The sequence below is a fragment of the Gracilinanus agilis genome, chromosome 3 (genome assembly GCF_016433145.1).
Source record: "Gracilinanus agilis isolate LMUSP501 chromosome 3, AgileGrace, whole genome shotgun sequence".
In the NCBI taxonomy this organism is placed as follows: domain Eukaryota; kingdom Metazoa; phylum Chordata; class Mammalia; order Didelphimorphia; family Didelphidae; genus Gracilinanus; species Gracilinanus agilis.
Genome location: NC_058132.1, coordinates 25,128,236 through 25,152,324, shown reverse-complemented (window position 1 = coordinate 25,152,324; position 24,089 = coordinate 25,128,236). Strand labels below are relative to the sequence as shown.

Sequence of the window (24,089 nt, the reverse complement as noted above, 5' to 3'; positions counted from 1 at the left end):
CTTAAGCCCCATTACCTAGCTCTTACCATTCTTATGCTTTGTAACCAATACATGATATTAATTCTAAAATGGAAGGTAAGGGTTTAAAGAAAAAAGAGAGAAAGAAAAAAAACCCACACAACAAATATATTACATTATCGAGCAAAACAAATTACCACTTACATCCAAAAGTCAATGTCTCACTCTGGGTCCTCTGGACTTGGGGTTAGTCATTGTATTTACAAGAATTCCAAAGCCTTTCAAAGTTGTTTCTCTCCATAATGTTATAGTTGCAGAAGATGTTTCCCTAGTTCTTCTCACTTCACTCTGCATCAGTTCATAGAGGTTTTCCTAGTTTTCTCTGAACTCTGCCTTTCATCATTTCTTATGACCCAGTGGTGTTCCATTGCTCACATATACCATAACTTATTCATCCATTCCCCAATAGGTGATCACACTCCTCTTAGTTTCCAGTTTGGAACTAATGTGAAAACCCTGTTATAAATATTTGTGTTCAAGTGGGTCCTTTCCCTTTCATTGATCTCTTTGGAGGGGTTTAAGGGGAAGGATATGCACAATTGAGTGATTTTTTGAGCAGAGCTCCAAATTGCTTCCCAGAATGGCTGGACCAATTTACAGCTCCCTGAACAGAACCCTAGTGCTCCTGTTTTCCCTCCTCCCCTCCAACCCCTGTCATTTTGTCATCTTTGCCCTTCTGAAGACGGGGAAGTGGAACCTCAGAATTCCTTAAATGAGCATTTCGCCTATTATTGGCAGTTTGGAGTGGTTTTTTTCCTTGTAGAATTGCTGACAAACTAGATTTCTTCCTTTGAAATATATCGTATACCTTGCCCTTGTGTCTAATGCGGAAGGCTCTTAGACATTTGAATACGTTCCTTCCACATCTTGGATTTTTATGGGAGAAACCCTCCCCCACCGACTTATTCCAGGGTAACCCAGCTCCTCTTTAGCTCGAAATTAAACTCAGATCTTCCTGGCGTCCAGGTGGGTCATTTCCCCTTTTTTCTGCTTACTCCAAGACAATGTGGTAATCACCCCCAACCCACCTCCCCAAGCAATTAGAGCCCGGTCTACGAAGCCGTCGTAGAGAACTCGCCCACGAGGGGGCGCTGTGCCCCCAACCTTCCATGGACGCTCTGCGGGATGCTCCCGGGAATGGTCCAAGGGAGAACAAGAGGGTTACTTCACGTTCTCGGGCCCGTTAGACGGGAGGAGCTATGACCTCACACTCGCAGACCCCAGGAGCGCCTTGGACCTGGTCCAGGATACCAGCAAGGTGTTCCAAGGGCCTTGGGGGGATCCAGGAGTCTGGAGGAAGGAGGAATGGTTATCTGGCCAATCAGGGCAGGAGCGCGTGAGGGCCTTCGGATGGGCCGGGTACGGCCACGGCCATTCGCTTGTTTTACAGACCGGGAAACTGGCCCACACTTGTGCGTTCCTTAAACCCTGAATAATCCCGAGGTTGCTTCCTGCAAACATCCAAACAGGTGGCGCTTAAGAAGTGTTTATTTTATTTATCCGGACAGTATGATGGGGCTTAGAGGTGGGAGCCGGAGCGCGGAACACTAGCCAGGTCAATTCCCCACTGCTGGCCTCAGTTTCCTCTTCCGTAAGATTTCTCATCCAAGTTTTGAAAGGCCATTGAAGAATCGCGCGTGCGCACTGGGCCCGGGAGCCCAAGCATGCTGGGACTTGTGGTTCCCATAGAGGCTCCTGACTGGCGCCAGCCCCTGAGAGAGCGCTCCTAGAACTGACAGCGGGGCAGGGCCTCAGAGTAGCCGTCCACTGAACGAGGCTTAGAGGCGGGACTTGACGCCGACGGACAGACCGGCGGGCCTCTTGTCATGCGGGGGCGGGGCCGGGCGGGCCGCAGAGCCATGGGAGGCGGAGGCTGCTGGTGGTGGGGTCGGGCTGCTTGCCTGGCCCGGCGCCCCGGCTTCCGGGGGGCGCTGCTGCTAGCGGCCCCGAGGCGCGGCCGGGCTGGCCGGGGCTCTTTCAGCCCCGGGCCCGGGAGCCGCGCTGCGGCTTCGCGGCCCCCAGTGTCTGACCTGGACCGTGCGGACGCCTGGCTCCTCCGGAAGGCGCATGAGACGGGTTAGTACAGGCTGCCGGAGGGGGAGGGGAGGGGAGACTCTACATTGAAGTGGGGGTCCGAATAAGTGGGTCCAGTGTAGCCGGCAGAAGGAGCGCCCCCTACAAAGAAGCTGGGGAACGATCAGCAGTCCAGTCCCCCTTATTTTACAGGAAAGGGAACTGAGGCCCGGAGACGTGAAAGGGGCTTTACCACGGGGAAGCCCCTCGTTTTCCAGACCAAGACACAGCCCTGGAAGGGTTGAGCGGGACCCACATAGGGCGAGAGGTAGAGGAGAGCACAACCGAGATTTGAACCTTGGGCACTTACCTTTGCACTGTGGTCATTCAGTGTACTGTAAGCTCTGACTAGCACTTTTCTAGGTGTTTGAGATGCAGAGATAAAACTTGGCCTAGTCCTTTGCCCCCAGGGGTTTATATTCTGCGGGGGTGGAGGTTGGGGTAGAGGGGGTGTCAAGGCATCCTTGACTTGTACAGAGACAACTCTCTCATCTATTTCTTTTTCTCACTCTCTTTCATCTATCCTACAATCTATCGGTATTGTGTACCTGTATGAAATTACACTCCCCATATATATATATATATATTTAAAATTTATTTAAAAAATTTTATACTATTTTATAACCTTTATCTAATTTGGACCTGGGACCTCATGTCTCCAGGCCTTTGTTTAGTGGGCTGATTTTTTAAAATATAATTTTATTTTATTTTTATTTTTTTTAAACCCTTACCTTCCATCTTGGAGTCAGTACTGAGTATTGGCTCCAAGGCAGAAGAGTGGTAAGGGTAGGCAATGGTGGTCAAGTGACTTGCTCAGGGTCACACGGCTGGGAAGTATCTGAGGTCATATTTGAACCTAGGACCTCCCATCTCTAGGCCTGGCTCTCAATCCATTGAGCTACCCAGCTGCCCCTATAATTTTATTTTAAAAATATTTTTCCATGATTCTTGTTGTCTCCCTCCCCACTCCCAGAGTTGACAAGCAATTCCACTACATTATCCATGTATTATCACTCAAATCCTATTTCCATATTATTCAGATTTGTAATAGAGTCATCTTTTAAAATTAAAACTCCACTGTCTTCTCCTGCATTTCTACTCCCACATTTCTTTTTCTAGCTGTGGATAGCATTCTTTGTCATAAGTCCCTCAGAACTGTCCTGGATCAATGCATTGCTTTTAGTAGCAAAGTCTATTACATTTGATCATCGCACAATGTTTCAGTTTCTGATACAGTGTTCTACTGGTTCTGCTCATATCACTCTGCATCAGTTCATGGAGGTCTTTTCAGTTCTTATAGAAATTCTGCAATTCATCATTCCTCACAGCACAATAGTATTCCATCACCATCATAGACTACAATTTGTTCAGCCATTCCCTAATAAAGAGACATCCCCTCATTTTCCAATTTTTTGCCACCACAAAAAGGGCAGCTATAAATATTTTTTGTACAAACAGAACCTTTCCCATTTTATTTTCTTTCTAATCTCTGAGAAACAAACCTAGTAGTGGTATTGCTGGATCAAAGGGTCTGCATTCTTTTAAAGCCCTTTGGGCATAAGTCCAAATTGCCTTCCAGAATGGTTGGATCTATTCACAATTCCACCAGCAATGCATTAATGTCCCAATTTTGCCATATTCCCTCCAACATTTATTATTTCCCTTTGCTGTCATATTGGCCAGTCTGCTAGGTGTGAGGTTGTTTTGATTTACATTTCTCAATTAGAAGGGATTTAGAACACTTTTTCATGTGCTTATTGATAGTTTTGATTTCTTTATCTGAAAACTGCCTATTCATGTACCTTCCCCATTTGTCAATTGGGGAATGGCTTGATTTCTTGTACATTTGACTTAGTTCCTAATAAATTTGAGAAAGTAGACCTTTGTCAGAGGTTTTTGTTATACAATCCCCCCTCCCCAATTTGTCACTTCCCTCTTAATTTTGGTTGCATTGGTTTAGTTTGCACAAAACCTTTTTAATTTAATCATTCATTTAAAGCCCTTTGTGCATAGTTTCAAATTGCCCTTCAGAATGGTTGAACCAATTTGCAACTCTACCAGCAGTGTGTTAGTATCCCAATTTTGCCATATCCCCTCCAACATTTATTGCTTTCCTTTGCTGCCATATTGGCCAATCTGTTAGGTGTGAGGTGGTACCTCAGAGTTGTTTTAATTTACGATTCTCTAATCAGGAGGAATTTAGAACACTTTTTCATGTGATTATTGATAGTTTTGATTTCTTCATCTGAAAACTGCCTATTCATGTCCCTTGACCATTTGTCAATTGGGGAATGATTTGATTTCTTGTACATTTGACTTAGTTCCTTATAAATTTGAGAAACTAGACCTTTGTCAGAGAGTTTTGTTATAAAAATGTTCTCCCGATTTGTTGCTTTCCTTCTAATTTTGTTTACATTGATTTTGTTTGTGCAAAACCTTTTTAATTTGATATAATCAAAAACATTCATTTTACATTTTACAATGTTTTCTATCTCTTGCTTGGTCTTAAATTCCTTCCTTTCCCACAGATCTGACTGGTATACTAATTTATATTCACCCAATTTATTTATGATTTCACTTTTTATATTTAAATCATTTATTCATTTTGAATTTATCTTGCTATAGGGTGTGAGATGTTGATTTAAACCTAATTTTCCCCATACTGTTTTCCAATTTGGGTTCATCGAACACTATCTTGCTGAGGTCATTTACCCCAAGTCTATGCCACTGATCCTCCCTTCTGTCTCTTAGCCAGTACCATATTGTTTTGATGACCACTGCTTTAAGGTACAGTTTAAGATCTGGTACTGCTAGGCCTCCATCTTTCACATTTTTTTTTCATTGCTTCCCTTGATATTCTTGATCTTTTGTTCTTGCAGATGAACTTTGTTATAATTTTTTCGAATTCTATAAGAAAGTTTCTTGGTAGTTTGATAGGTATGGCACTGAATAAGTACATTAATTTAGGTAGAATGGTCATTTTTATTATGTTAGCTCGTCCTACCCAGGAGCAATTAATGTTTTTCCAATTGTTTAGATCTAGTTTTATTTGTGTGGAAAGTGTTTTGTAGTTGTGTTCATATAGTTCCTGTGTTTGTCTTGACAGATATTGTGGGCTGATTAAAAAAATAAACAAACGGCCCTTACCCTCTGTGTTGGTATCAGTTCTAAGAAGAGCAGCAAGGACTAGGCAAGTGGGGTTAAGTGACTCACCCAGGGTCACCCAGCTAGGAATTGTCTGAGACTGGATTTGAACCCAGGTCCTCCCAACTCCAGATCTGGCCCTGTATCCACTGTGCTTCCTAGCTGTCCCGTCATGATTTTAAAAGAAATCTCCCCCCCCACCCCCACTAAGACATGACATGATTTCTCTCCAAGGATTTTCACAACTAAGAGCTACTGGGCCACAAATATAAGTGAAGAGGACACACCACCGGCCTGTCCTGTAGCCTTGGGCTTCAGCAGTTTCAGGCTTGGACTTGGGGTCCACGGCCAGGGGTCCCTATCCCCTTTATAGTCTTTACTTGCTCCATTTGTAAAACGAGCTGAGGGTGTCCCCAAATTCCTAGTGCTGTTTGAGGCTAAGATGTAGGTTAAAACTGCCCTTTGGGGGCATCTGTTCTCATCCACCAGGGTCCTCTTGATAGTAAAGTTGTTCTTGTTCTGTGCTTTAACGTTTCTCTGAAAATCTGTCCTGGTGGCCTCGAAGGCTAGACCGGGTGGGGTGGAGATGGAGATGGGTCTGTAGGTTATTAGAATGGAAAGGAGTCTTGAGGAAAGAGAACTGGCTTTGGAATCAGGAGAGCTCCCCCCTCACTATGACAAGAAGGGTCCTTCTGTAGGCCTGTAAAGCCTGCAAAGGCCTCTGCCTACAGCGCTCTCATCTGATTCTTATAATTATGAGAAAGAGTTGTCTTCCTCATTTTACAGATGAGGAAACTGAGGCTGAAAGAGGCTAGCCTTTGCCCAGGGTTACAGAGCTAATAAGGTCTGAAGGGGGATTTGAAACCAGGATCTTTGATCTCTAACTGCAGACCTCTGGCCTAGCCTGTCCGGAGGATCACTGGCCATGAGGGTCCCAGGAGAATGCTGAAGCCTGGCCTCCAGCCTGGGCCCGTCTCTTCATTATTTCAGAGGGGGAAACTGAGGCCCGGAAACGCCCCAGGCACTTGGAACTCGGGGCTTGGGCCTGCAGAGTGGCTGCTCTTTCTTGTCCAAAGGGCCCAGCCGGGCCAGGCCAGCATCTGGGGGGGGTTTATTTCAGGGGTGCCTTTCTTTTGCAGCCTTCCTCTCCTGGTTCCGAAATGGCCTCTTGGCCTCGGGCATTGGAGTCATCTCCTTCATGCAGGGCGACATGGGCCGGGAAGCGGCTTACGGTGAGTGTCCCATCCCAGTGCCAAGGGAGGGGTCTGACCTGGGCCAGGCCCCACCCCACCCCCTCCGTCCTCCGTCGGAGTCCCGCCCTGCCCCCTATCCCAGCCGGGGTCCTGCCCCCTCATCGGACTGTCCCGGGTCGGGGTCCTGCCCCGCTTTGCTGAGGCCGCCCTTCCCCCGTTTGCCCTTCCTGCTGCAGGGTTCTTCCTCCTGGGCGGCCTGTGCGTGTTCTACGGTGGCGCCTCCTACGTGGCGGGCCTCGCCTCGCTGCGGCGGCCCATGATGCTGTCCCTGGGCGGGGCGCTGCTCGGAGGCGCGGCCGTAGCCTCCGCGGGCCTGCTCTGGGCCTGCGCAGTGGGCCTCTACCTGGGCCAGCTGGAGCTGGAGCTGGAGGGCCAGGAGCCCGAGCCGGGGCTGGAGCCCGAAGACGCCGACGACGAGGAACCGCGCGGCCCCCCGCGGGGCCAGGCCAAGTGAGGGAGCAGCACCTCGCCTAGGGGCTCTGCCTGGTGCTTCGGGGCGGGGAAAGAGGCTCGGGGCATCCCACCCCCCCATCTGTGCCCCAGTCCTCCCCGCCCCCTCCCCACCCCCTAACTGCCAGGCAGGGTGCCCCTACTCCCAGCCTGATCCCTCAATTCCCCCGGGGGCCCTGGGCCAGCCTGAATTTCTCTAGGATCCCAGACCCAGGACTGGAGGAGACCCCAAAAACCATCCTGCGTGCCTCCCCTCCCCCCCCCCCATCGAGAGAGGGCGGCTGAGGACTTAGGGACTTGTGTGCAGGGGATCTGAATCCAGGACCTCCTGCAAACCTGGCACTTTTCCCTCTGCTATTTCCCAGACTGTCCCAGCCCCCCCCCTGACCCTCCCCTCCTCTGGGCCTCAGTTTCTCTATCTCACAAATGAAGGGTATGGATGAAAGGATCTCTCCGCTTCTTCTTTGGGGTGCCGCAGGGGTGAAGACTGTGGGTTAAGCATGCCAGGGTCCTCAGGGGGCCCCAGGCCCCTGCCTTGGAAGGTAACCTCGAGCCTCGCAAATCACCCCTCCTTTCCAGAATAGCAGGGAGTTCCCACAAAGTGTCCCGGCCTCCCTCCAGCCAGCCCCCTGCACCCCACCCCAGCTCAGCAAAATGGGGGCAGAAAGGAGTTCCGGGACAGAGTTGAGGAACGATGTTTAATTCTCCCCCGCCCTGCTCTGGAGAGGGAGCCGGCCCGGCCTCCAGCGCTCTTGTCCTGCTGCCTCCTGGGGGTGGGGCACAAAGCTGCACTCAGCAGCTCCAGACACCGAGCACAGTCCGGAGGAGGCCGCCCTCCTCAGTCCCCTTTCCTGTCCGGGCCCAGGAAGGGCACGCTGGGGTAGAGAGTGTCGGGAAAGGCAGGCCCTGGGCCGCTGAGCCTCTGGAGGTGTTGATAGACCAGCCCCGGGCTGGGGAGTGCCAGGCCCAGCTCGGCCGGCCCGTATCTGATCGTGCTGGTGTAGAGGCCCCTGCCAGGGGCCAGGTAACCCGCGTGGACCAGAGCCGGGGGAGATGGGGAATCGGGAGGTGAAGGGGGCCGGTGGAAGGGCTCCCGAGCTGGGTACGAGGCCGCAAAGCTCCAGGGCCTCAGGCCCTCCCGCTTCAAGCTCCCTGCTCGGATGACCGAAGTAAATTCTGGCCGGGGGGCTGGGAGTCTGGGCTCCCCTTCGTCACTGTCTTCGTTGCCTTCACCGCCGCCACTGCCGCTGCTGCCACCGGGGGCCTCTCCCTGGCTGCTGCCGCTGCTGCTGCCGCTGCCTCGGGCTGGCTCCAGTTTGATGCGTTTGCCCCGAGGGTGGCGGGCCCCGGGCTCAGGCTGGGGGGCTCCAGGCTCCCCCTCCACCTGGGCCTTGGACTCTGGAAGAAAATTACCGCCTTACGGACGAAGCGTCTCAGAAGCATAAAATCAGGCCTCTCTTTGCACCTTCGAAGATTGCGCAGTCCGGGCTGGGGGCGGGGCGGGGTGCCCTCTCCGAGTATTAGGCATGCGCCATATTCTAGGCCCCTCCCAGCCCTGACCCTCCCTGGTCTAAGCCCCGCCCCAGGCCCTGACACCCCCCTCTTCATCCTCAGGGGCTTTGGAGCGGAACTGGTGGGGGGGCAATATGGGAGTCGCTCTGTGGCTCGGCTCCCCCTTCCCCGGACCCCTTCCTCTGTAGCTGGCCAGGTACCTTTGATCTCAGGTTCTGGATCCGACAGATCCTCTTGGGGGCCAGTTCGGGGAAGCTGGAAAGCGTCCAAGACCACGTGACTGCTTTCCACTTGACTGTGGGGGAGAGGCAGGTGGTCAGAGACCGGGATCCTTGGGCTCATCCCGCCCTCCGGCCCTGGTTCTCAGAAGGGCTCAGGACCCAGCCGGAGTGACCCCCTTCCAGGGCCCCAGGGTGGGCCTTCCTGGAGAGAACCGATGGAAACCCCTGTCCCCTGGCTCCGGCCTTCCTCACCTGAGGATGTAGCTGACCCAGACCACGTGCCGCTCGCCTGGGCTCTTGCCACTGATGGCCACTGTGGCCACGGACTGGAGCCAGACGAAGCCCCCGGCCCTCTGCAGCCACCGGTAGTAGCCCGTCACCACCTGCCCTTTGTCCAGCACTAGCATGGTGGAGCCCAGAGGGGATCGAAGGCCAGAAAAATGGAGGATGCCAAAGCCGAGGACAGAGGCCAGGCGGGGGGATGAGGAGAGCCAGACAGGTGGAGAAAGACAAAGGGCCGAGAAGGAAGAGAGACCAGCAGAGAGTCAGAATCTGGAGGGAGAGACATCTCGATTCCCAGAGAGGAAGCTCATGGAGTTGGGGGATGGGGGGAGGCTGGGCTATCTGAGGGTCCCTCTGAGGGCAGAATGAGGGTGAACAGGACCTACGAAGGGCCTTCCCCTGGGCATGGATGACTGCATGGGAGGAACCCAGAGGCTTCCTGGGGCTAAGGGCCAATGCAGGGGAAGAGGGGGTTCACGCACAGTCCAGGTGGCTCTGGCGAACTCCAGCCACGTCCTCCCCATGGATAAACTGGTAGCAGCTTCGTCCAATCAGTTCTGAGGGGCCCACATCCATGTAGTCACTGATCCTGCCAGGGTCCAAGACAGTGAATGGGGAGGAGACAATGCATTCGGGTCCCCACTTCCTCTCTCGGACCCCAATCTTCCTCTCATCTCTAAAGCTTTTTCTTCTACCTCTTCATCCTCCATCTTTCTCTTCTCCCTTTCTTTCCATCCTCTCTCCATGTGCAGAATCCTATCCTAAAAGTTGGAAGGAAGGGCAGCTGGATGGCTCAGTGGATTGAGAGTCAGGCCCAGAGATGGGAGGTCCTGGGTTCAAATCTGGCCTCAGACACTTCCCAGCTGTGTGACCCTGGGCAAGTCACTTAACCCCCATTGCCTAGCCCTTACCACTCTTCTGCTGGAAGATAAGGGTTTAAAAACAAGTTGGAAGGGATCTCAGCAACCATCTACTCTAACCCACACCTATGGCCATCCAGTCTGCATTTCTTGGTGGGTTTCAGTGGTGTCCAACTCTTCATGCCCCATTTGGGGTTTTCTTGGCAGAGATACTGGAGTGGTTGGCTCTATCCTCCTCCAGTTTACATTACAGACAAGGAAACTGAGGCCAATAGAGTTAGGTGACTTCCCCAGGGCCACAGCTAGGAAGTATCTGAAGCCAGATTTGAACTTGGGAAGATGAGTCCTCATGATTCCAAGCCCAGGGCTCTATCCACTGTGCCACCTAGCTGCCCAATCTACATAAAGATATTCAAGGAATACTTCCTGAGGCATCCTGTTCTCTTTTTGGACAGCTGTAATCAGTAGGAAGTTCTCTCTGATATCAAGACTACGTTTGCCTCTTTGTACCTCGAACTCATTGTTCTCTGGCTTGCCCTGTAGAGCCAAATAAAGCAAATCGAGTTCCTCCTCCACATGAAAGTCCTTCAAAATGCTCGGACACAAGTATGATATACCCCATGAGTCATCTCTTCTCCAGGCTATATATTTCCTGTTCTTCCCATCAGCACCTTTGCCATGGTGGTTAGTTTCTTTTGGGTGCTCTAGCTTATAAGTGCCCTTTTAAATCTGCTGCAGCCAGAACCAAACAGTGCTAAATCCGAACCTCTCCATGTCTCATCTTCCTATCTCTCCTTCCATCTCTGTCTTCAGTCTATCTAAAACCACCTCCTCAGCCCCTCGTTTTCTATTCTTAATGTCCCCATTCTCCAACCCTATCTCCTCATCCTCCATCCCTTCACAATCATCTCCCTGTCCCCAAATCTCCACAGACCACTTTACCTATCCTTCTCTTTTCTTTCCCCGCTCTATCTCCTTTATCCATCCTCATCTCTGTCCTTCAGCTTCATTCTCTGCTCGCCCAGTTTCTTTAAAAAATAAAAAAGCAAAAAACCCCTTGCCTTCTATCTTAAAAACAAAACAAAACTGTGTAATGGTTCCAAGGCAGAAGAGTGGTAATGGCTAGGCAATTGGGGTGGTGACTTGCCCAGGGTCCCACAGCTAGGAAGTCTCTGAGGTCAAATTTGAACCCCAACCTATGAGAAAGAACGCTCTCCACATCCAAAGAAAGAACTGCGGGAGTAGAAACACAGAAGAAAAACAACTGCTTGATCACATGGTTCGATGGGGATATTGACCCTAAGCGATCAACCCAGTGCAAATATCAACAATATGGAACTAGGTCTTGATCAATGACACATGTAAAACCCAGTGGAATTGCTCGTTGGCTATGGGAGGGAGGAGGGAGAAGGAGAGGGGAAGAACATAAATCATGGAACCATGGAAAAATATTCAAAATTGATTAATTAAATGTTTTCAAAACAAAAAAAATTTGAACTCCAAACCTCCCATCTGTGGGCCCAGCTCTCAAACCTTTGAGCCACCTAGCTAGCTACCTCTATCTCTCCCATCTAACACCACCTATTCGTTCTTTATCTAGCTCCCCCATCTCCTCTTCTCACTTGTCTCTTCTATCCCTCCTCCATTTGTCTGGTCCATCTCTCCATCCTTAATTGCTTTTCCCCATCTCTCCATCACCACTCCAAGTTTCTTATTATGATTATTATCATCTCTCTTGCTAAGGGTAGAAGTCCATTATCTACTAACTTCCGCCTCATCTTCCATTTCCCATTTCCCTGTTTCCTATCTCTGCCTTTGTCTTTCCTCTTTCTATTCCCATTCCTCCTTCGCTTGTCCCCAAATCTGCATCTTTCCATCTTGACTTTCCTACTGTATCCATTCCTGTTCCCATCCCCATCACTGGACTTTCCATCCCTTCTATCTCTTCCTTTCCCAAGACCCACTGCTTTCTACCGCCATTCTCCATCCACCCATCCTTCCTATTTCCCCCATTTCCTCTGGTTCTAACCCAGTGATTCCCAAAGTGGGCGCCACTGCCCCCTGGTGGGTGCTGCAGAGATCTAAGAGAGTGGTGATGGCCACAGGTGCATTTGTCTATCCTATTAATTGCTATTAAAATTTACAAAAAATTAATTCCCAGGGGGCTAAGTCATATTTTTTTCTGGAAAGGGGGTGGCAGGCCAAACAACTTGGGGAACCACTTTTCTAACCTCATGTCCCCCATCTCTCCATCCACTCTGCCCTACCTCCCTAGCTTTCGTTCTCCCTTTAGCCCAATCTATTTTCTACCCTTCTCACCCCATTTCTCAACTCCACACCTCACCCATCACTTCATTCCTGAGTCCTCCCACCTGCTCTCACAGGAGATGATAGTCAAAGCCAGGCTGAGGCGGAAGACCAGTGTATGGCCGTGCAGGGGGAGTTCGCTGAGTGGAGCTGGGGGCAAGGTGTGGCCTAGGGCGACAAGACCCAGCATTTGGCCCCGGCGGGTTGTCAGCAGCTGAGTCCGAAGCCGGCCAGTCACGTGAATTACCTGTGAGATATTTGAGACACACAGCTGGGTGGCAGAGGAATACAGCCAGAATAAGATGGGAGCACCAACCTGAAGGGGAGCATCTATTTTTTAGCCCCTTCCCTTCAGTCTTAGAATCAGTACCGTGTATGGGCTCCAAGGCAGAAGAGCGGTAATGGCTAGGCCATGGGGGTTAAAGGACTTGCCCAGGGTCACACAGCTAGGAAGTGTCTGTGGCCAGATTTGAAACCAGGACCTCCCGTTGCTAGGCCTGACTCTATGCACTGAGCTTTTTAGGTGCCCCACAAACCTTCTGTTACCTAACAACAACATCCAGAGAATCAAAGTGGTTTTCCTGTATCTGACTCATAGAGAGTAAAATTGGGAATTGAAACCAGGCCTGTGGACTCGCAAGTTCATGAAAGTATAGCTGGATGAAGGGTCCACATGCAGGGAAAGGGCCCAGAAATGAGCAGAAGAGTACAGTTGGGTAGACTGATCATCAGCAGAGTAGGAAGCACAGATGGACAGAGGATAGAGTGGCTGGGTGGCAAAGTGGGTAGAGTGCCGGGTCAGGAAGACTTGAGTTCAAATGTGAACTCTGACACTTATTAAAGTGACGCTGGGCCATCTATTTAACCTTCTTACCTCAGATTCATCTATAAAATCACTTGTAGGATTCACAGTCCCAGGAGGCAGCTGGGTGGCTCAGTGGATGGAGAGCCAGGTCTAGGGATGGGAGGTCCTGGGTTCGAATATGGCCTCAGACACTTCCTAGCTGTGTGACCCTGGGCAAGTCACTTCACCCCCATTGCCCAGCCCCTTATCACTCTTCTGCCTTGGAGCCAATACACGGTATTGATGCTAAGACGGAAGGGAAGGGTTAAAAATAAAATCATAGTCCCTACGTTCCAGGGTTGTGAGGATCAAATGCAACGATTATAAAGTGTTCTATGTCTTATAGAGATGGCGTATTATTCTATGGCCGTCTGTATAGAAAAGTCCTGTTCCGCGTCTGTATCATAGCTGAGGGATGCACAGCATCTGGGCTACGAGAAGTCCAGCCAGGCTGAGGACAGGGAAGGGTGGAATGTTTATGTCCTGGGTGGGTGGGTGGGGCAGATAACTAGGGAATGAGGGACCCCGAGAAAGCACTGGGAGCCAGTTTAGGGAAGGAAGGAGCCAGAGCTGGCTCTTGAGGGCTCCGCACTCACCTTGTACCCCGAAGCCTTGAGATGCAGCCCCCTCTTGGTGAGTGTGGATTTCATTCGAATAAAGAAGGACCGGTCAAGAAGGCCAGGCTGGTTCCGAGGCGTGAGCACAGGGGGGCCCAGCTCTGGAGAAAGGGTTTGAGGGGAGCGTCAGAGTGACTGGACAGTGAGAGCCTCCTTCCCCAGTCCCCAGACTAAACGCAGACCTCCTCTGCTTCCTACTGTGGTCAGTGAGGACTCCCACCTCCTGGGATCCCCGCAGACCCCTCAGCTGCCCATAGCAGAGTCTCTCAGAAACAGGGTCACCCTCCTGGGCAGCCGCCCAAAGATTGGACCGGTGCCATCTCACCCAAACCCAAATCCAGGGAGCCACAGGCTAGGGGCTGAGCTAGGTGGTCCGTCAGAGCCGTACAACCACAGACAATCAGCACAGCCCATGATGCACTCATGGTGTGCTACGTTTGGAGCCAGAAGACTCTGAGTTCAGATCCTGATTTGCCTCTTACTCTATGCCTGTGGAAAAGTCATTTAAGCCTCTTGGGCTCAGTTTCCTCATTTGTAAAATAAAGATGGCGATGGATACCTGCTGTCCTGGGATCAAGGAAATGAGAACTCTTAATGGGCAGACTGCAGAGAGGAAAATGCCCTTTAGACCAAAGCTAAGCTGAGGGGAGATGCTTTATGAGACAAGAAACAATGGGTTGGAATAGAAAGAAGACTGAATTTGCAGCTCCTGGCAGGCCTCTGCTCCTTATTAGCCATGTGACCTTGAACCAGTCTCTTCCCCTGACTGGCCTCAGTTTCCTCCTCTATAAAATGAGGGGATTGGATCATCGCATCTCTAAGGCTCCTTCCATTTTTAGATCCTTCCTATGATGCCCTCATCATTGAGCATCTTGGGCTCACTAGCTCCTTCTCCATGGGAGCTTTAAGCCATTTACAAAAATTCAGCTAAAGTCAGTACTCTGGACCACAAAGTGAAACAAAGCCCAGACGATTCAGCCAGCGGCCCTCCCCTCCCCCTGGGGAGAGGTCTTGGGGTGAGTTACCCCGCTCTGGGGCTTCTGAGTTGGAGGAAGCTGAGGAGGAAGAAGAGGAAGAAGAGGGGCCACAGGGTGGTGCCCCAGGCCCAGGGGGTGGGGCCTTCAGCCCAAGCTGCTCCAGCACCTCCGTGTGGTCCCCTGGGTGCACATAGTCAAACACGCTGCTGCCAGTCAGCTCCACCTGTGGGTGACAAGGGGATTGGGGTGGGGTGGGGAATTTGGAGGTGAGGAATGGCTAATCACTTGTCTGTCCTCTGCACCGCCCCAGGACAACAGCAGGGAAATGCCTGGGCCTGGGCTAAAGGGGCATCCTTCCCCCTGTCAGGCAAGGAGAGGAGAGAGTGGGAACATCAATTCATCTTCTGTGGGGACCCTCAGAACAAATCTCCTTTATGCTCCCACTCTCTGTGTCCCCCCCACCAGAGAACCCCTCTATCTCTGAGGCATTGAATGGATTTTTTTGAAGGAAAGGAGAAATGGACTCATTTAGTCTGACATCCCTCTCTGTCTTCTAAATGGACTTTGGAGTCCCCCACAACACTGAATAAGTGATGTAGAAGGAAGATGTCAGGGCCAGGGGTCAGGGGTCCACCACCAGGACCTTGGAAGGAATAGGAAGGATGTCAAATGAAATATCTGGGGGCCCTGGACACTGAGGTCTTCCCTGAAGGGGGAGAATACAGGTAGGGGCCTGGCAGGAGACACAGGACAGAAAGGCCTGGATGCCTTCTGGGAAGGGGGCTGATGGAAGAGTCTGAGGGCTCTCAACACCTGAGTCTTAATCAGAAGGGGAGGGGCTGAGGTCCCCAAAGCCTGGATCCAGACAGAAGAGGAAGGGGGAGGCCAGGAGAAAGGGCTGAATTCCCCCAGGAAGAAGACAGGGGAAATTCAGGGGTCTGGTCTAGGCCCTGGATGCCTTCACCTCCCATGCTTACCTGAGAGAGGCCCAGATAGATGGAAACTGTCTCTGAGATGTAGAGAAACTTGCCCTCCTGGTTCAAGGCGAACACGAACCCGTCCAGTGACTGGGGTGTTGGGGAGAGACCTGGAGAGGTGAGCTGGGGACCCAGAGGGCTGGAGCACACCAGCTCCTCACCACCTCCTCCAAGGAGTCTTGGAGGTAGATGAACTACCCCATCAATGCCACCCTTTCCCTCCATGGTAGACAGCTAGTCTGGCTCTGAGGGCTCTGCTAATGAGGTTGAAAGCAAATAGGAAAGGGTCAAAATAGATGGGAAGAGGGACTTGGCTTGTCTCATCCTGGATTTGGAGGTGGGGTGGGGAGAGGGAAAGCTCAAGGGTCCCTGGCAGGGGTGGGGACCTCACCTGAAGAATGTGGCCTCCCAAATGCTGTTCAAAGAGGTCAGTGAGGAAGGCAGAGCTCTCTCTCCGTCCAGGAGCACCAGAGACTGAGGAAAGACAGTAGGGGTGCAGTTTATCCATTCATGTTTCTGGCTGCCTGTCCCCCATCTCTACTATCTGTGTGCCCCTGGGAAAGACTTTTTGCCCCCTGCCTTTACTACTGATTTAACCGTGGGCAAATCACAAAGCTTTTCTGGGTCTTTGCCTCCTCAGCTTAAGATGAGGCATTGGTTTAGAGGAGACCTGAGGCTTTTTAGTTTAGAATCCCACGATTCTCTGACCTCAGTTCAAATCCTGTCTCTATATTATCTGTGTCAGTGACCCCTCCAAGCTTCGAATTCTCCCATTTGAAGCAGAATCTGGGATGGAAGGCCCTTCTGGTTGGAAATCCCATTTTCTTGCACTTTCTGAAGACAATATTTCCCTTGTCTTTTACCTCCAGTCAGAGGAATTGCCAATGCTGTCTTCTGGGGCCAATGCCTCTTTCCGGGGTTTGGGTAAGGAGGAAGTTCATTAGCGTAGGACACACACACACACACACACACACACACACACACACACACACACACACACACACACACACACACCAAACCACAGTTACACCCATACATGGATGCAATGGAAAGAACCTTTAACTTGGAAGGCTCAACTTGGAGCCTTGAGACCTGAGGTGGAATTTTGACTTATCCTTTTACTCTCAGTCTTTATTTTTTTTTATTATTTTTTAACCCTTACCTTCCATCTTAGAATCAATGCTGTGGATTGGTTCCAAGGCAGAAGAGTGGTAATGGCTAGGCCAGTGGGGGTGAAGTGACTTGCCCAGGGTCACACAGCTGGGAAGTGTCTGAGGCCAGATTTGAACCTAGAACGTCACATCTCTAGGCCTGGCTCTCCATCCCCTGAGCCACCGGGCTGCCCCCTACTTTCAGTCTTAAGCCAACGTCTCTGGGCCCTGGATTTCCCATCTATCAAATGACCCTTCATCCCTTGATCTTAGGCCACTCAAAAACTTGTCAGGCAAGGCATCAATTGAACACACTCCAAAACCCCCCCAAAGCCAGACAGCCAGAGATCAGGCAATTCACCCCAGATTCCCCTCACTCTCCCCTCGCAAAGAACACCATTCATTCCACCATAGAGGCAGGCAGTCACCCTTTCTGCAGCTCCTGTCTTTCTTTCGGGCTGCGGCTTTCAGGACCAAGGTCAGGGACCAGAGCCGAGAACCTGATGATTCAGAAACAGTCACTCAAGAGAAAACCTCCCGTGAACCCACTGCTCCCGAGAAGGTGCAAGGGGTCAGCAAAGCCTTAGTGATCTCCCAAGGCCAGGAGCCTCTTTCCCCCAAACTGGGAAAAGGGGGAAATGAACTTCTAAATGCGAGCTGCAATCTTCCAGGACACATGACAGAGGTCTAAAGCAGCCTGTCCCCCTGCTCCCGAAATTTCATATTTGGAAAGGGCCCAACAGCCTTTCCCTAGTCCCTCCCATCTCCCATCTAGATCTGGATCCCCCTCCCCCTTGCACTCCAGATCTTCCTGACTCTCAGGGGACCTGAGGATTCTCCCCTCACCCCCAATCCTCGTACTCCCAAAGCACTAACATTCTCCCACTGGTGGCCAGCTCCCTCCCCGGGCTCCCAGCCTGAGTGCAGCCGGCAGCAAACAATGCCTGGGGAGGGGGGGGGGCCCAAGCTCCCAAGCTCACAAACAGCTCCCCCTGACAGACAGGGGAAACAATGCCTTCCCCGATAATTGTCGCAATTTTCTCTGTCATTTCCCTTAATTCTCTCATTTTTCCTTGCTGCAAATAACCCCTTGGGTCAGACAGAGCCCGCCTATAATTAAAAACGTTTAATGGGGGAATTAGAAAGCTGCTGGCGGGGAGCTGGGAGGAGGGAGAAGGAGGATCAGGTGCCTCCCCTTCCCCCAAAATAATTCTCCACTTCCAGTCCCAGACCTCTGCTCTTTTTTCAGGCACTGTGCAGGGGAAGGGCATCTCCTGGGAGGTGTTCAGGTCTCCCCAATTTATCCTTCTTTTCTGTCTCTCCAAGTCACTCTTTTCCCCCACTCCCCAATTCAGTATCCTCCCCTCCCAGTTCACACCCACACTTTTTTAAAATCTCCAACCCACCCCTCACTCCCACCTCATCCCATCCTCCTACAATTTCCTTCTTCAGTAAAATCTCTCTTCAGCTTCACTTATTCCTCCCCCTGCCCCCCACTGACCCCTCTTTCCCTCTCCCCAGGCCTTCCTGCTCCCCTTATCTCTGCTGGACCCCCTCAGGCCTGTCCCACCGCCATTTTTATCTCCACACTTTCACTGCTCCCATCATTCCTGTTGAACTGCCCTCACTTCTCTCCCCAACTCCATTCATTTCCTATTTCATCTCTTCTTCCCCAAACACCCCACTTCTCTGTTTCCAACCTGCCATATTCTGATTTCTCCCAGAGTTCCACTCTCAATCCCCAGCTCCTCTTTCTTTGCCTAGACAATTCCCAGACACACCTCTGGCCTTCCATCTACCTTCTTCTGCCCATTCCCCTTCTCTCTGTGGTCCCCCATCTCTTTCCACCATTTCCAGAATTCCAGTATCTCTTTATCCCCAACTCTCCTCACCTTCCTCAACCGACATCCATGCCTCTGTCTGTGGCATGTCTGCCATCCATGTCCACATTTCTACTCTCTCCTTCTATTTTTTTTATTCTTCCTTTATCTCATTCTCGACCTTCTAGCTCTTTCCCTCCCTGCCCTGACTAACATCCACATCTCTTCCACTCCTGTCACTTCCCTTCCCCCTGATTCTCAGCCCACCCCTTCCAAGAAGGGATAAAGTGGTGGACTTGGAGCCTGGCACATCTCAGGTTCAGATACCTCCTTCCCCACTTAGTAGCTATGAAATCTTGCTCGTAAAATTGCATAAGCTCTTGGAGTCTCACTTTATTCCACTATAAAATGCAGATGATCCTAATAGAGCCTACTTCCCAGGGGGCGTTAAGAGGATGAATGGAGATATTATATGAAATGATCTGTGCACCTTCAAGTGCTGTATGTATATACGTTTTAGTGATTATCATTGTTCTTTCACAGACCCCACCTTCTCCCTATTCTTGCCTGCTCCCCTCTCGTCCACGTTGGATAACAAAAATAACTTGCGTTCACCTATATGGCTTGCAAAGCATTTTACAAAGATGATCTCATCTGATCCTCACAACAACCCTGGAGGTAGCTGTTGTCTCTGTTTTACAGATGAAGAAACTGAGGCAAATAAGGGTTAAGTGACTTGCTCAGGGTCACACAACTTTGAACTCAGGTCTTCTTGACTCTAGCCCAGCACTCTTATCTTCTGTGCCTCCAGCTGTGATAGATTTTCCCAGAATCTTCCCCCCCCACCCTGAACTTGTTTCTTCTTTTTGGCTCCCTGTTCCTTGTTATTAACTCTCTTTGCCCCCTTCCTCTTACACCATCCTCTCCCTGACTTTAGCCAATGTCTTCCAATGGTTGATCATTTCTCCCCCAGATCGTCCCTCCCTCCCTCCCACTCCCTCCAGCTTCTCGACCTCTACGGCAGCTTTACTCTCACTTTGCTCTGTCCTCGGATCCTGAAAGGATCGAGGCAGGTTAGGTATAGGCTGAATAACACCCTGTGTGTGGGTGAGCGGCCATGGAAGGGGGAGCAGGTAACGGAGCCCCCTCTCCAGGGATAATAGGGCTATAAGGTTAGAGCTGGAAGACGCCTTAGGGAGCACCTAGTCACTTCATTGATGGGGAAGTTGGAGAGGTTGAGGAGCCAGCCCAAGGTCACACAGGTGGTACGTGGCAAAGCCCAGGCTCCCACCCAGACCCTCGGACTCCAAGCCAGGGCTCTCTCCATCTCACCACACTGCCTCGGAGCGATGGAGTCCTCTCCACCGAAGACCTGGGCATCCAGAGGGCTCAACGTCTCCCCTTCCCTGGCCCTGCCCATTCTGCTCCAGGGAGGAGGTCCGAACCAGATTAAGAAGTGGAGGGAGGCTCTCTGGAGACAGTCCGACACTCCCCCTGCCTCTGGGCTAGGACCAGGCAGGAGTCGTCTCAGTGTCTGGAACCCAGCTCCCTCACTACAGTACAGGGCACACTTGGTATTCCTCTCGCTCCCTCTGGCTTGTCTCCACCACAGCCGGCTTGGGGATGGGAGCTGCATCTTTAAGGAGGCTCAGCTTTCCCCACTTCCCCCAGAAGGGGTGTACTCAGATACCAGAGTCTTCCTGCTTTTGGGGACAGATAGCCAGGGGAACTGAGATGGGGCACTGGGATGCCTGGGTCCTGCCAGCTCCATGACCTTGGAGCTGGCAGGACATTTATCTCCACCACACCCCCCCCCCAAACTGGGAGGAGGGGTGTATGGTGATGGCAGCCAGCTCTGAAGATCTCAAAGCATTTTTAGCCACTCCCTCTACCTACCATTCTCCCCCCCCCCCCAATCCCTTCCCCCTCAGAGACTGCAGGGTTGGAGGAAGGACAGTGACCTGCCCCAGAAGTCAGAGGAACGTGTTCAGATTGCAATGGAGAGGAAGAATGTTGTCGGTTTCTTCTCTCCTCTTGTCTCTCAGCTATGGTGACCCTTTTTCAGAAATAGGACCCTCCCAACTCCTCTCTGGAGCTAAACGTATCTTAGAGATCTGTGGAGACTAGATGGAAGGATTTCTAGATGGAAGCTAAGGTTCAAAAGGGAAAGGACTTGTCCAAGGTCACACAAGGAATCAGGTCAAAACCAGAACCCAGGTCAGCTGACTCTCAAACCAGGATTTAATTCTCTAAAACAATCTACTACCCTGTCCTTGCCTTCCTCCCCCTCCTCCCACATAAGATACTTTAGGTCAGGGAAAGAGAAGGAAACAGGGACAGAGAAAAGGGGAGACTGAGGGACAGGAGAGAGGGAGGAGTGAGATAGAGAGAGAAGGGAGTCTGAGGAGTGGAAGGGAAACAGCTGGGGGGGGAATAGGAGAGGCTGAGAGACTGAGGAGAGAGGGAGGAGTGAGATACAGAGAGAAGGGAGTCTGAAGAGTGGAAGGGAAACAGCTGGGGGGGAATAGGAGAGGCTGAGAGACTGAGGACAGGGAGGAGTGAGCTACAGAGAGCAAAGAGAATGAAGGATAGAGGGAAGACAGCTACAGGAAGAAGGGAAATAGAAACTGGAGCTGAGGGACCCAGAGAGGGGAGACCATGGCATGAAAGGGAGATTAAAGAACAACAGGAGGCGAGACAGGGAGGGTATACACACACCTGAGAGGCAGAGAGGAATCTAAGGCGCAAAAACCCCAGAAAAGGTGAAGACAAGGGGAGGCTAAAGGATAGAGAAGGGAACAGGGAGGGAGGGAGGGAGAGAGAAGTCTGAGGAATACAGAGGAGAGGCACTGATTGGCAGCGGGGACACTAAGGGGCAGAAAGAGAGAAACTGAGGGAAAAGGAGGGGAGAACCAGAGCTGGGGAACTGAGGAATAAGGGGTGAGAGTGAGCTACAGGGAGAAGGCTAGACTAAAGAGCAGAGAGAAGGGAGAATGAGAAACTGAGAAGACTGTGACAGAGGCGGGGAGACGGAGGTAGCCAGAGGAGGGAGGGAGAGGGACAGACACATGAAGGGGAGAGAGGCGCAGGGCCTGGGATTAACATCTCCATCTCTCCCCCTTCTCCCCTTTCCCCGGTGCCTGTTGCACCAACGAGGCTAATTGCAGGCACATTAACTCACATTGGCCTCCTGGAGAGCTGGGGGTCGGGTGGGGTGAAGGCTGGCGGCAGAACGAGGCTTCTTGGAAGCCAGCTTCCTCGCTAGGTTCCCTGCGGTCCCAGGGCTGAGAGGTGGCTCATTTTAGCCTTTCGGCTCCCCCCTGAATTTTTCAGGTCTTGGATTCTGGGAGACTGGAAATGGCTCCTGCAGCTTCTCTCTCCCAGAGGCTCGCCCGCCCTCCTTCCCACCCCGGGAGAAGTTCCCACCCTTCCGCCTTGGAGAGTCTTTGGGGTGCGGACCCCCAGAGAAGAAACCTGTCTCCCGCAGAAGTCAGAGGCAGAATGGACTTGCGGGCTCTATCTACAAAGGAGGAAACTGAGCTTCAGAGAGGAGCCCGAGCATATCTGGGAGCCTAACTGGTCTCCCCTGACTTCCAGCCCCGGGCTTGGGCCCTGGCGGCCTGGCCAGCCTCTCAGCGTCGCCGAGTCCTTTTCTCCACCTTTTCTCACTGCAGCTGGGGACAGGGAGGAGGGCAGGGATGCTCGGACCCCGGTGACTCTCCCTCGGAAGATGAGGATGGGACCAAGAGAGCTTAGAACGCCAGGGGCCCGTCCTGGACCTTCTTTGTGATCTGGGACAAGTGCCATTCCAACTGTGGGCCTCAGTTTCTCTCTGTGAAATGGGAGTCTTGAACTAGATACCGTTTCTAGAAGGTCGCTCAGAGCCTGTGAAGAGGCTGGAGGCTGACAAACAAGGGCATCCCTTCCTTCCGCCAGGAAGCCAGAACTCTTGGGTCCTCGAGCTTAGGGGTGGGTGGGGGAAGCCAGAAAAAAAGCCGAGGCGCCCCTCCCTCGCCCGCGCTCCCCCTCCCCCGGCTCCTGGAGACAATAGACAGATGTTTATCCGGATTTCCAAGCGCACGCTCGGCGGCGGCTAATTCCCGGGTGGGTAATGACTGTAATCAGTGCTCGCGGTAATGCCGGATTCTCTAGGCGCTGGTTAATTTGCGTAATTACAGCCTTGGAAGCCGCATTATTTAAATGGCGATTTATCGCGGGCCTAATCAATGCTATTTTCTCGGCCCCCCACCATCCCCTCCCCTCCCTTCCCCTCCCCTCTACTTGGTGGTGTGGGAACCCGGGGCTCGGCCGGGCTGGGATTCGAGCGCCTGGGGCCGCCGGAAGGATTTCTACTCCTGCCTGCCCGATGGAGCCACAGTTGGCCGCCCAGTTCCAAGCATCACTCCCAGGGGGAAAGGGAAGCAGAAACTTCTGGGTCCCGTTTGTCCCACTGCAGAGTCGGGCACTCGGGAGCCAGGCTTCCTTGTGGGATACCGAGGGGCCTGAGAACTCAGATTCTGGGCGCTCTTCTGGGATTCTGGGGCCTTCAGACCTCCTGGCAGGCCCAGGAGAAGGACCGCGCCAGCGTCGGATCCCCCGTTCTCCTGTCACGGTTGGACTCAGAGGAGGGCTCTCCTTCTGGGAGACAGCCGGCTCGGGCTCTCGGCCCCCTTCTGTACCCCTGGGGCTGGGGGCAGGGACCACAGGGTCTCCCCCCTCATAAGGGCTGGCCAGAGGGATACTAGGGTGATGTTTGTCCTTCTGACAGGGCCGGCCCCGAGGCGCCAGGGTCTCTCTAGTACCCTCTCTGGGCTGGGTCCGAGGCCCTAGGGTTCCCTTTGCCTTTGGGCTCCTTCCCCATCTCCCGGGGGAGGTCAGGGAAGCCTGGGGCTCTCTTTCCCCTTGCCAGAGCTCCCCCAGGATACTTGGTCCTCCTCCTGAGTCTAGGGGCTCAGATCCTGGGACCCCAGGGCCCCTAAAGGTTACCTGGCGCTGGGGACCGGTCGGCTCGAGGTGGAGTCCAGGGCGGGTCCCCGAGGGCAGCGAAATCCCGCAGGCGGAGGTAGGTGATGCTGAGACGCACGATGGACGCCTTGTCCAGCTGGCTCGTGATGGCGCTGGGCAGGGGCAGCGTCTTCGCCAGCTCATAAAATTCGAAGTTCTCTTTGCCCCGGCGGGAGCGGGCCGCGTTCCGGGACTTCTCCTTCCGCAAGGCCTGCAGGCTGCAGGGGTGGGTGAAGGATCACCACCAGCCCCTGAGCCTCCTCCCAGGGCCCAGAAGTGGGTCTCTCTGGGGAGGAGACCCTGGCTGGGGACCGGAATGCGTCTGGTGTCGGGGAGGCCAGGGACGGGACCACGGGGAGGGGAATCCCTCCCTTTAGGCTGCGGGGACAGACCCGGGTGTACACTCTGAGGGGGAGGAGCCAGAGCCCTGAGTGCGAGTTTCCTCGGCTAGAGTTGAGGTCAGGACGCTTGGGGACAAAGCTGAAAGGAGGCGCACTGAATGTTAAGAGTTTGGCCCTCCAGAGGCCGGGAGCAGGATTCTGCCTGAAGATTCTCCGTAGGAGGCAACAGAATCCTGGG

At 52.4% G+C, this 24,089-nt stretch overlaps 2 protein-coding genes across 2 annotated transcripts in view; one reads left to right on the top strand and one right to left on the bottom strand.

Moving 5' to 3' along the window:
- The first annotated feature begins 1,877 nt into the window (after positions 1–1,877).
- TMEM160 (transmembrane protein 160) lies at positions 1,878–7,383 on the top strand. Its single transcript, XM_044671109.1, has 3 exons — positions 1,878–2,094; positions 6,375–6,467; positions 6,665–7,383. Exons 1-3 carry the CDS (start codon positions 1,878–1,880, stop codon positions 6,940–6,942), a joined length of 588 nt encoding a protein of 195 aa, XP_044527044.1. The 3' UTR covers positions 6,943–7,383.
- A 318-nt stretch (positions 7,384–7,701) lies between these two features.
- NPAS1 (neuronal PAS domain protein 1) overlaps positions 7,702–24,089 on the bottom strand; it is a 16,914-nt gene continuing 526 nt past the window's right edge. Inside the window, exons 2-11 of the mRNA XM_044668581.1 lie at positions 23,493–23,728; positions 15,927–16,009; positions 15,536–15,625; positions 14,607–14,781; positions 13,561–13,682; positions 12,186–12,367; positions 9,436–9,542; positions 8,924–9,071; positions 8,651–8,745; positions 7,702–8,354 (exon numbers count right to left, since the gene is read on the bottom strand). Of these exons, the coding sequence (XP_044524516.1) occupies positions 7,777–8,354; positions 8,651–8,745; positions 8,924–9,071; positions 9,436–9,542; positions 12,186–12,367; positions 13,561–13,682; positions 14,607–14,781; positions 15,536–15,625; positions 15,927–16,009; positions 23,493–23,728 (1,816 nt within the window). The 3' untranslated portion in view covers positions 7,702–7,776. The remainder of the gene's footprint in view (positions 8,355–8,650; positions 8,746–8,923; positions 9,072–9,435; positions 9,543–12,185; positions 12,368–13,560; positions 13,683–14,606; positions 14,782–15,535; positions 15,626–15,926; positions 16,010–23,492; positions 23,729–24,089) is intronic.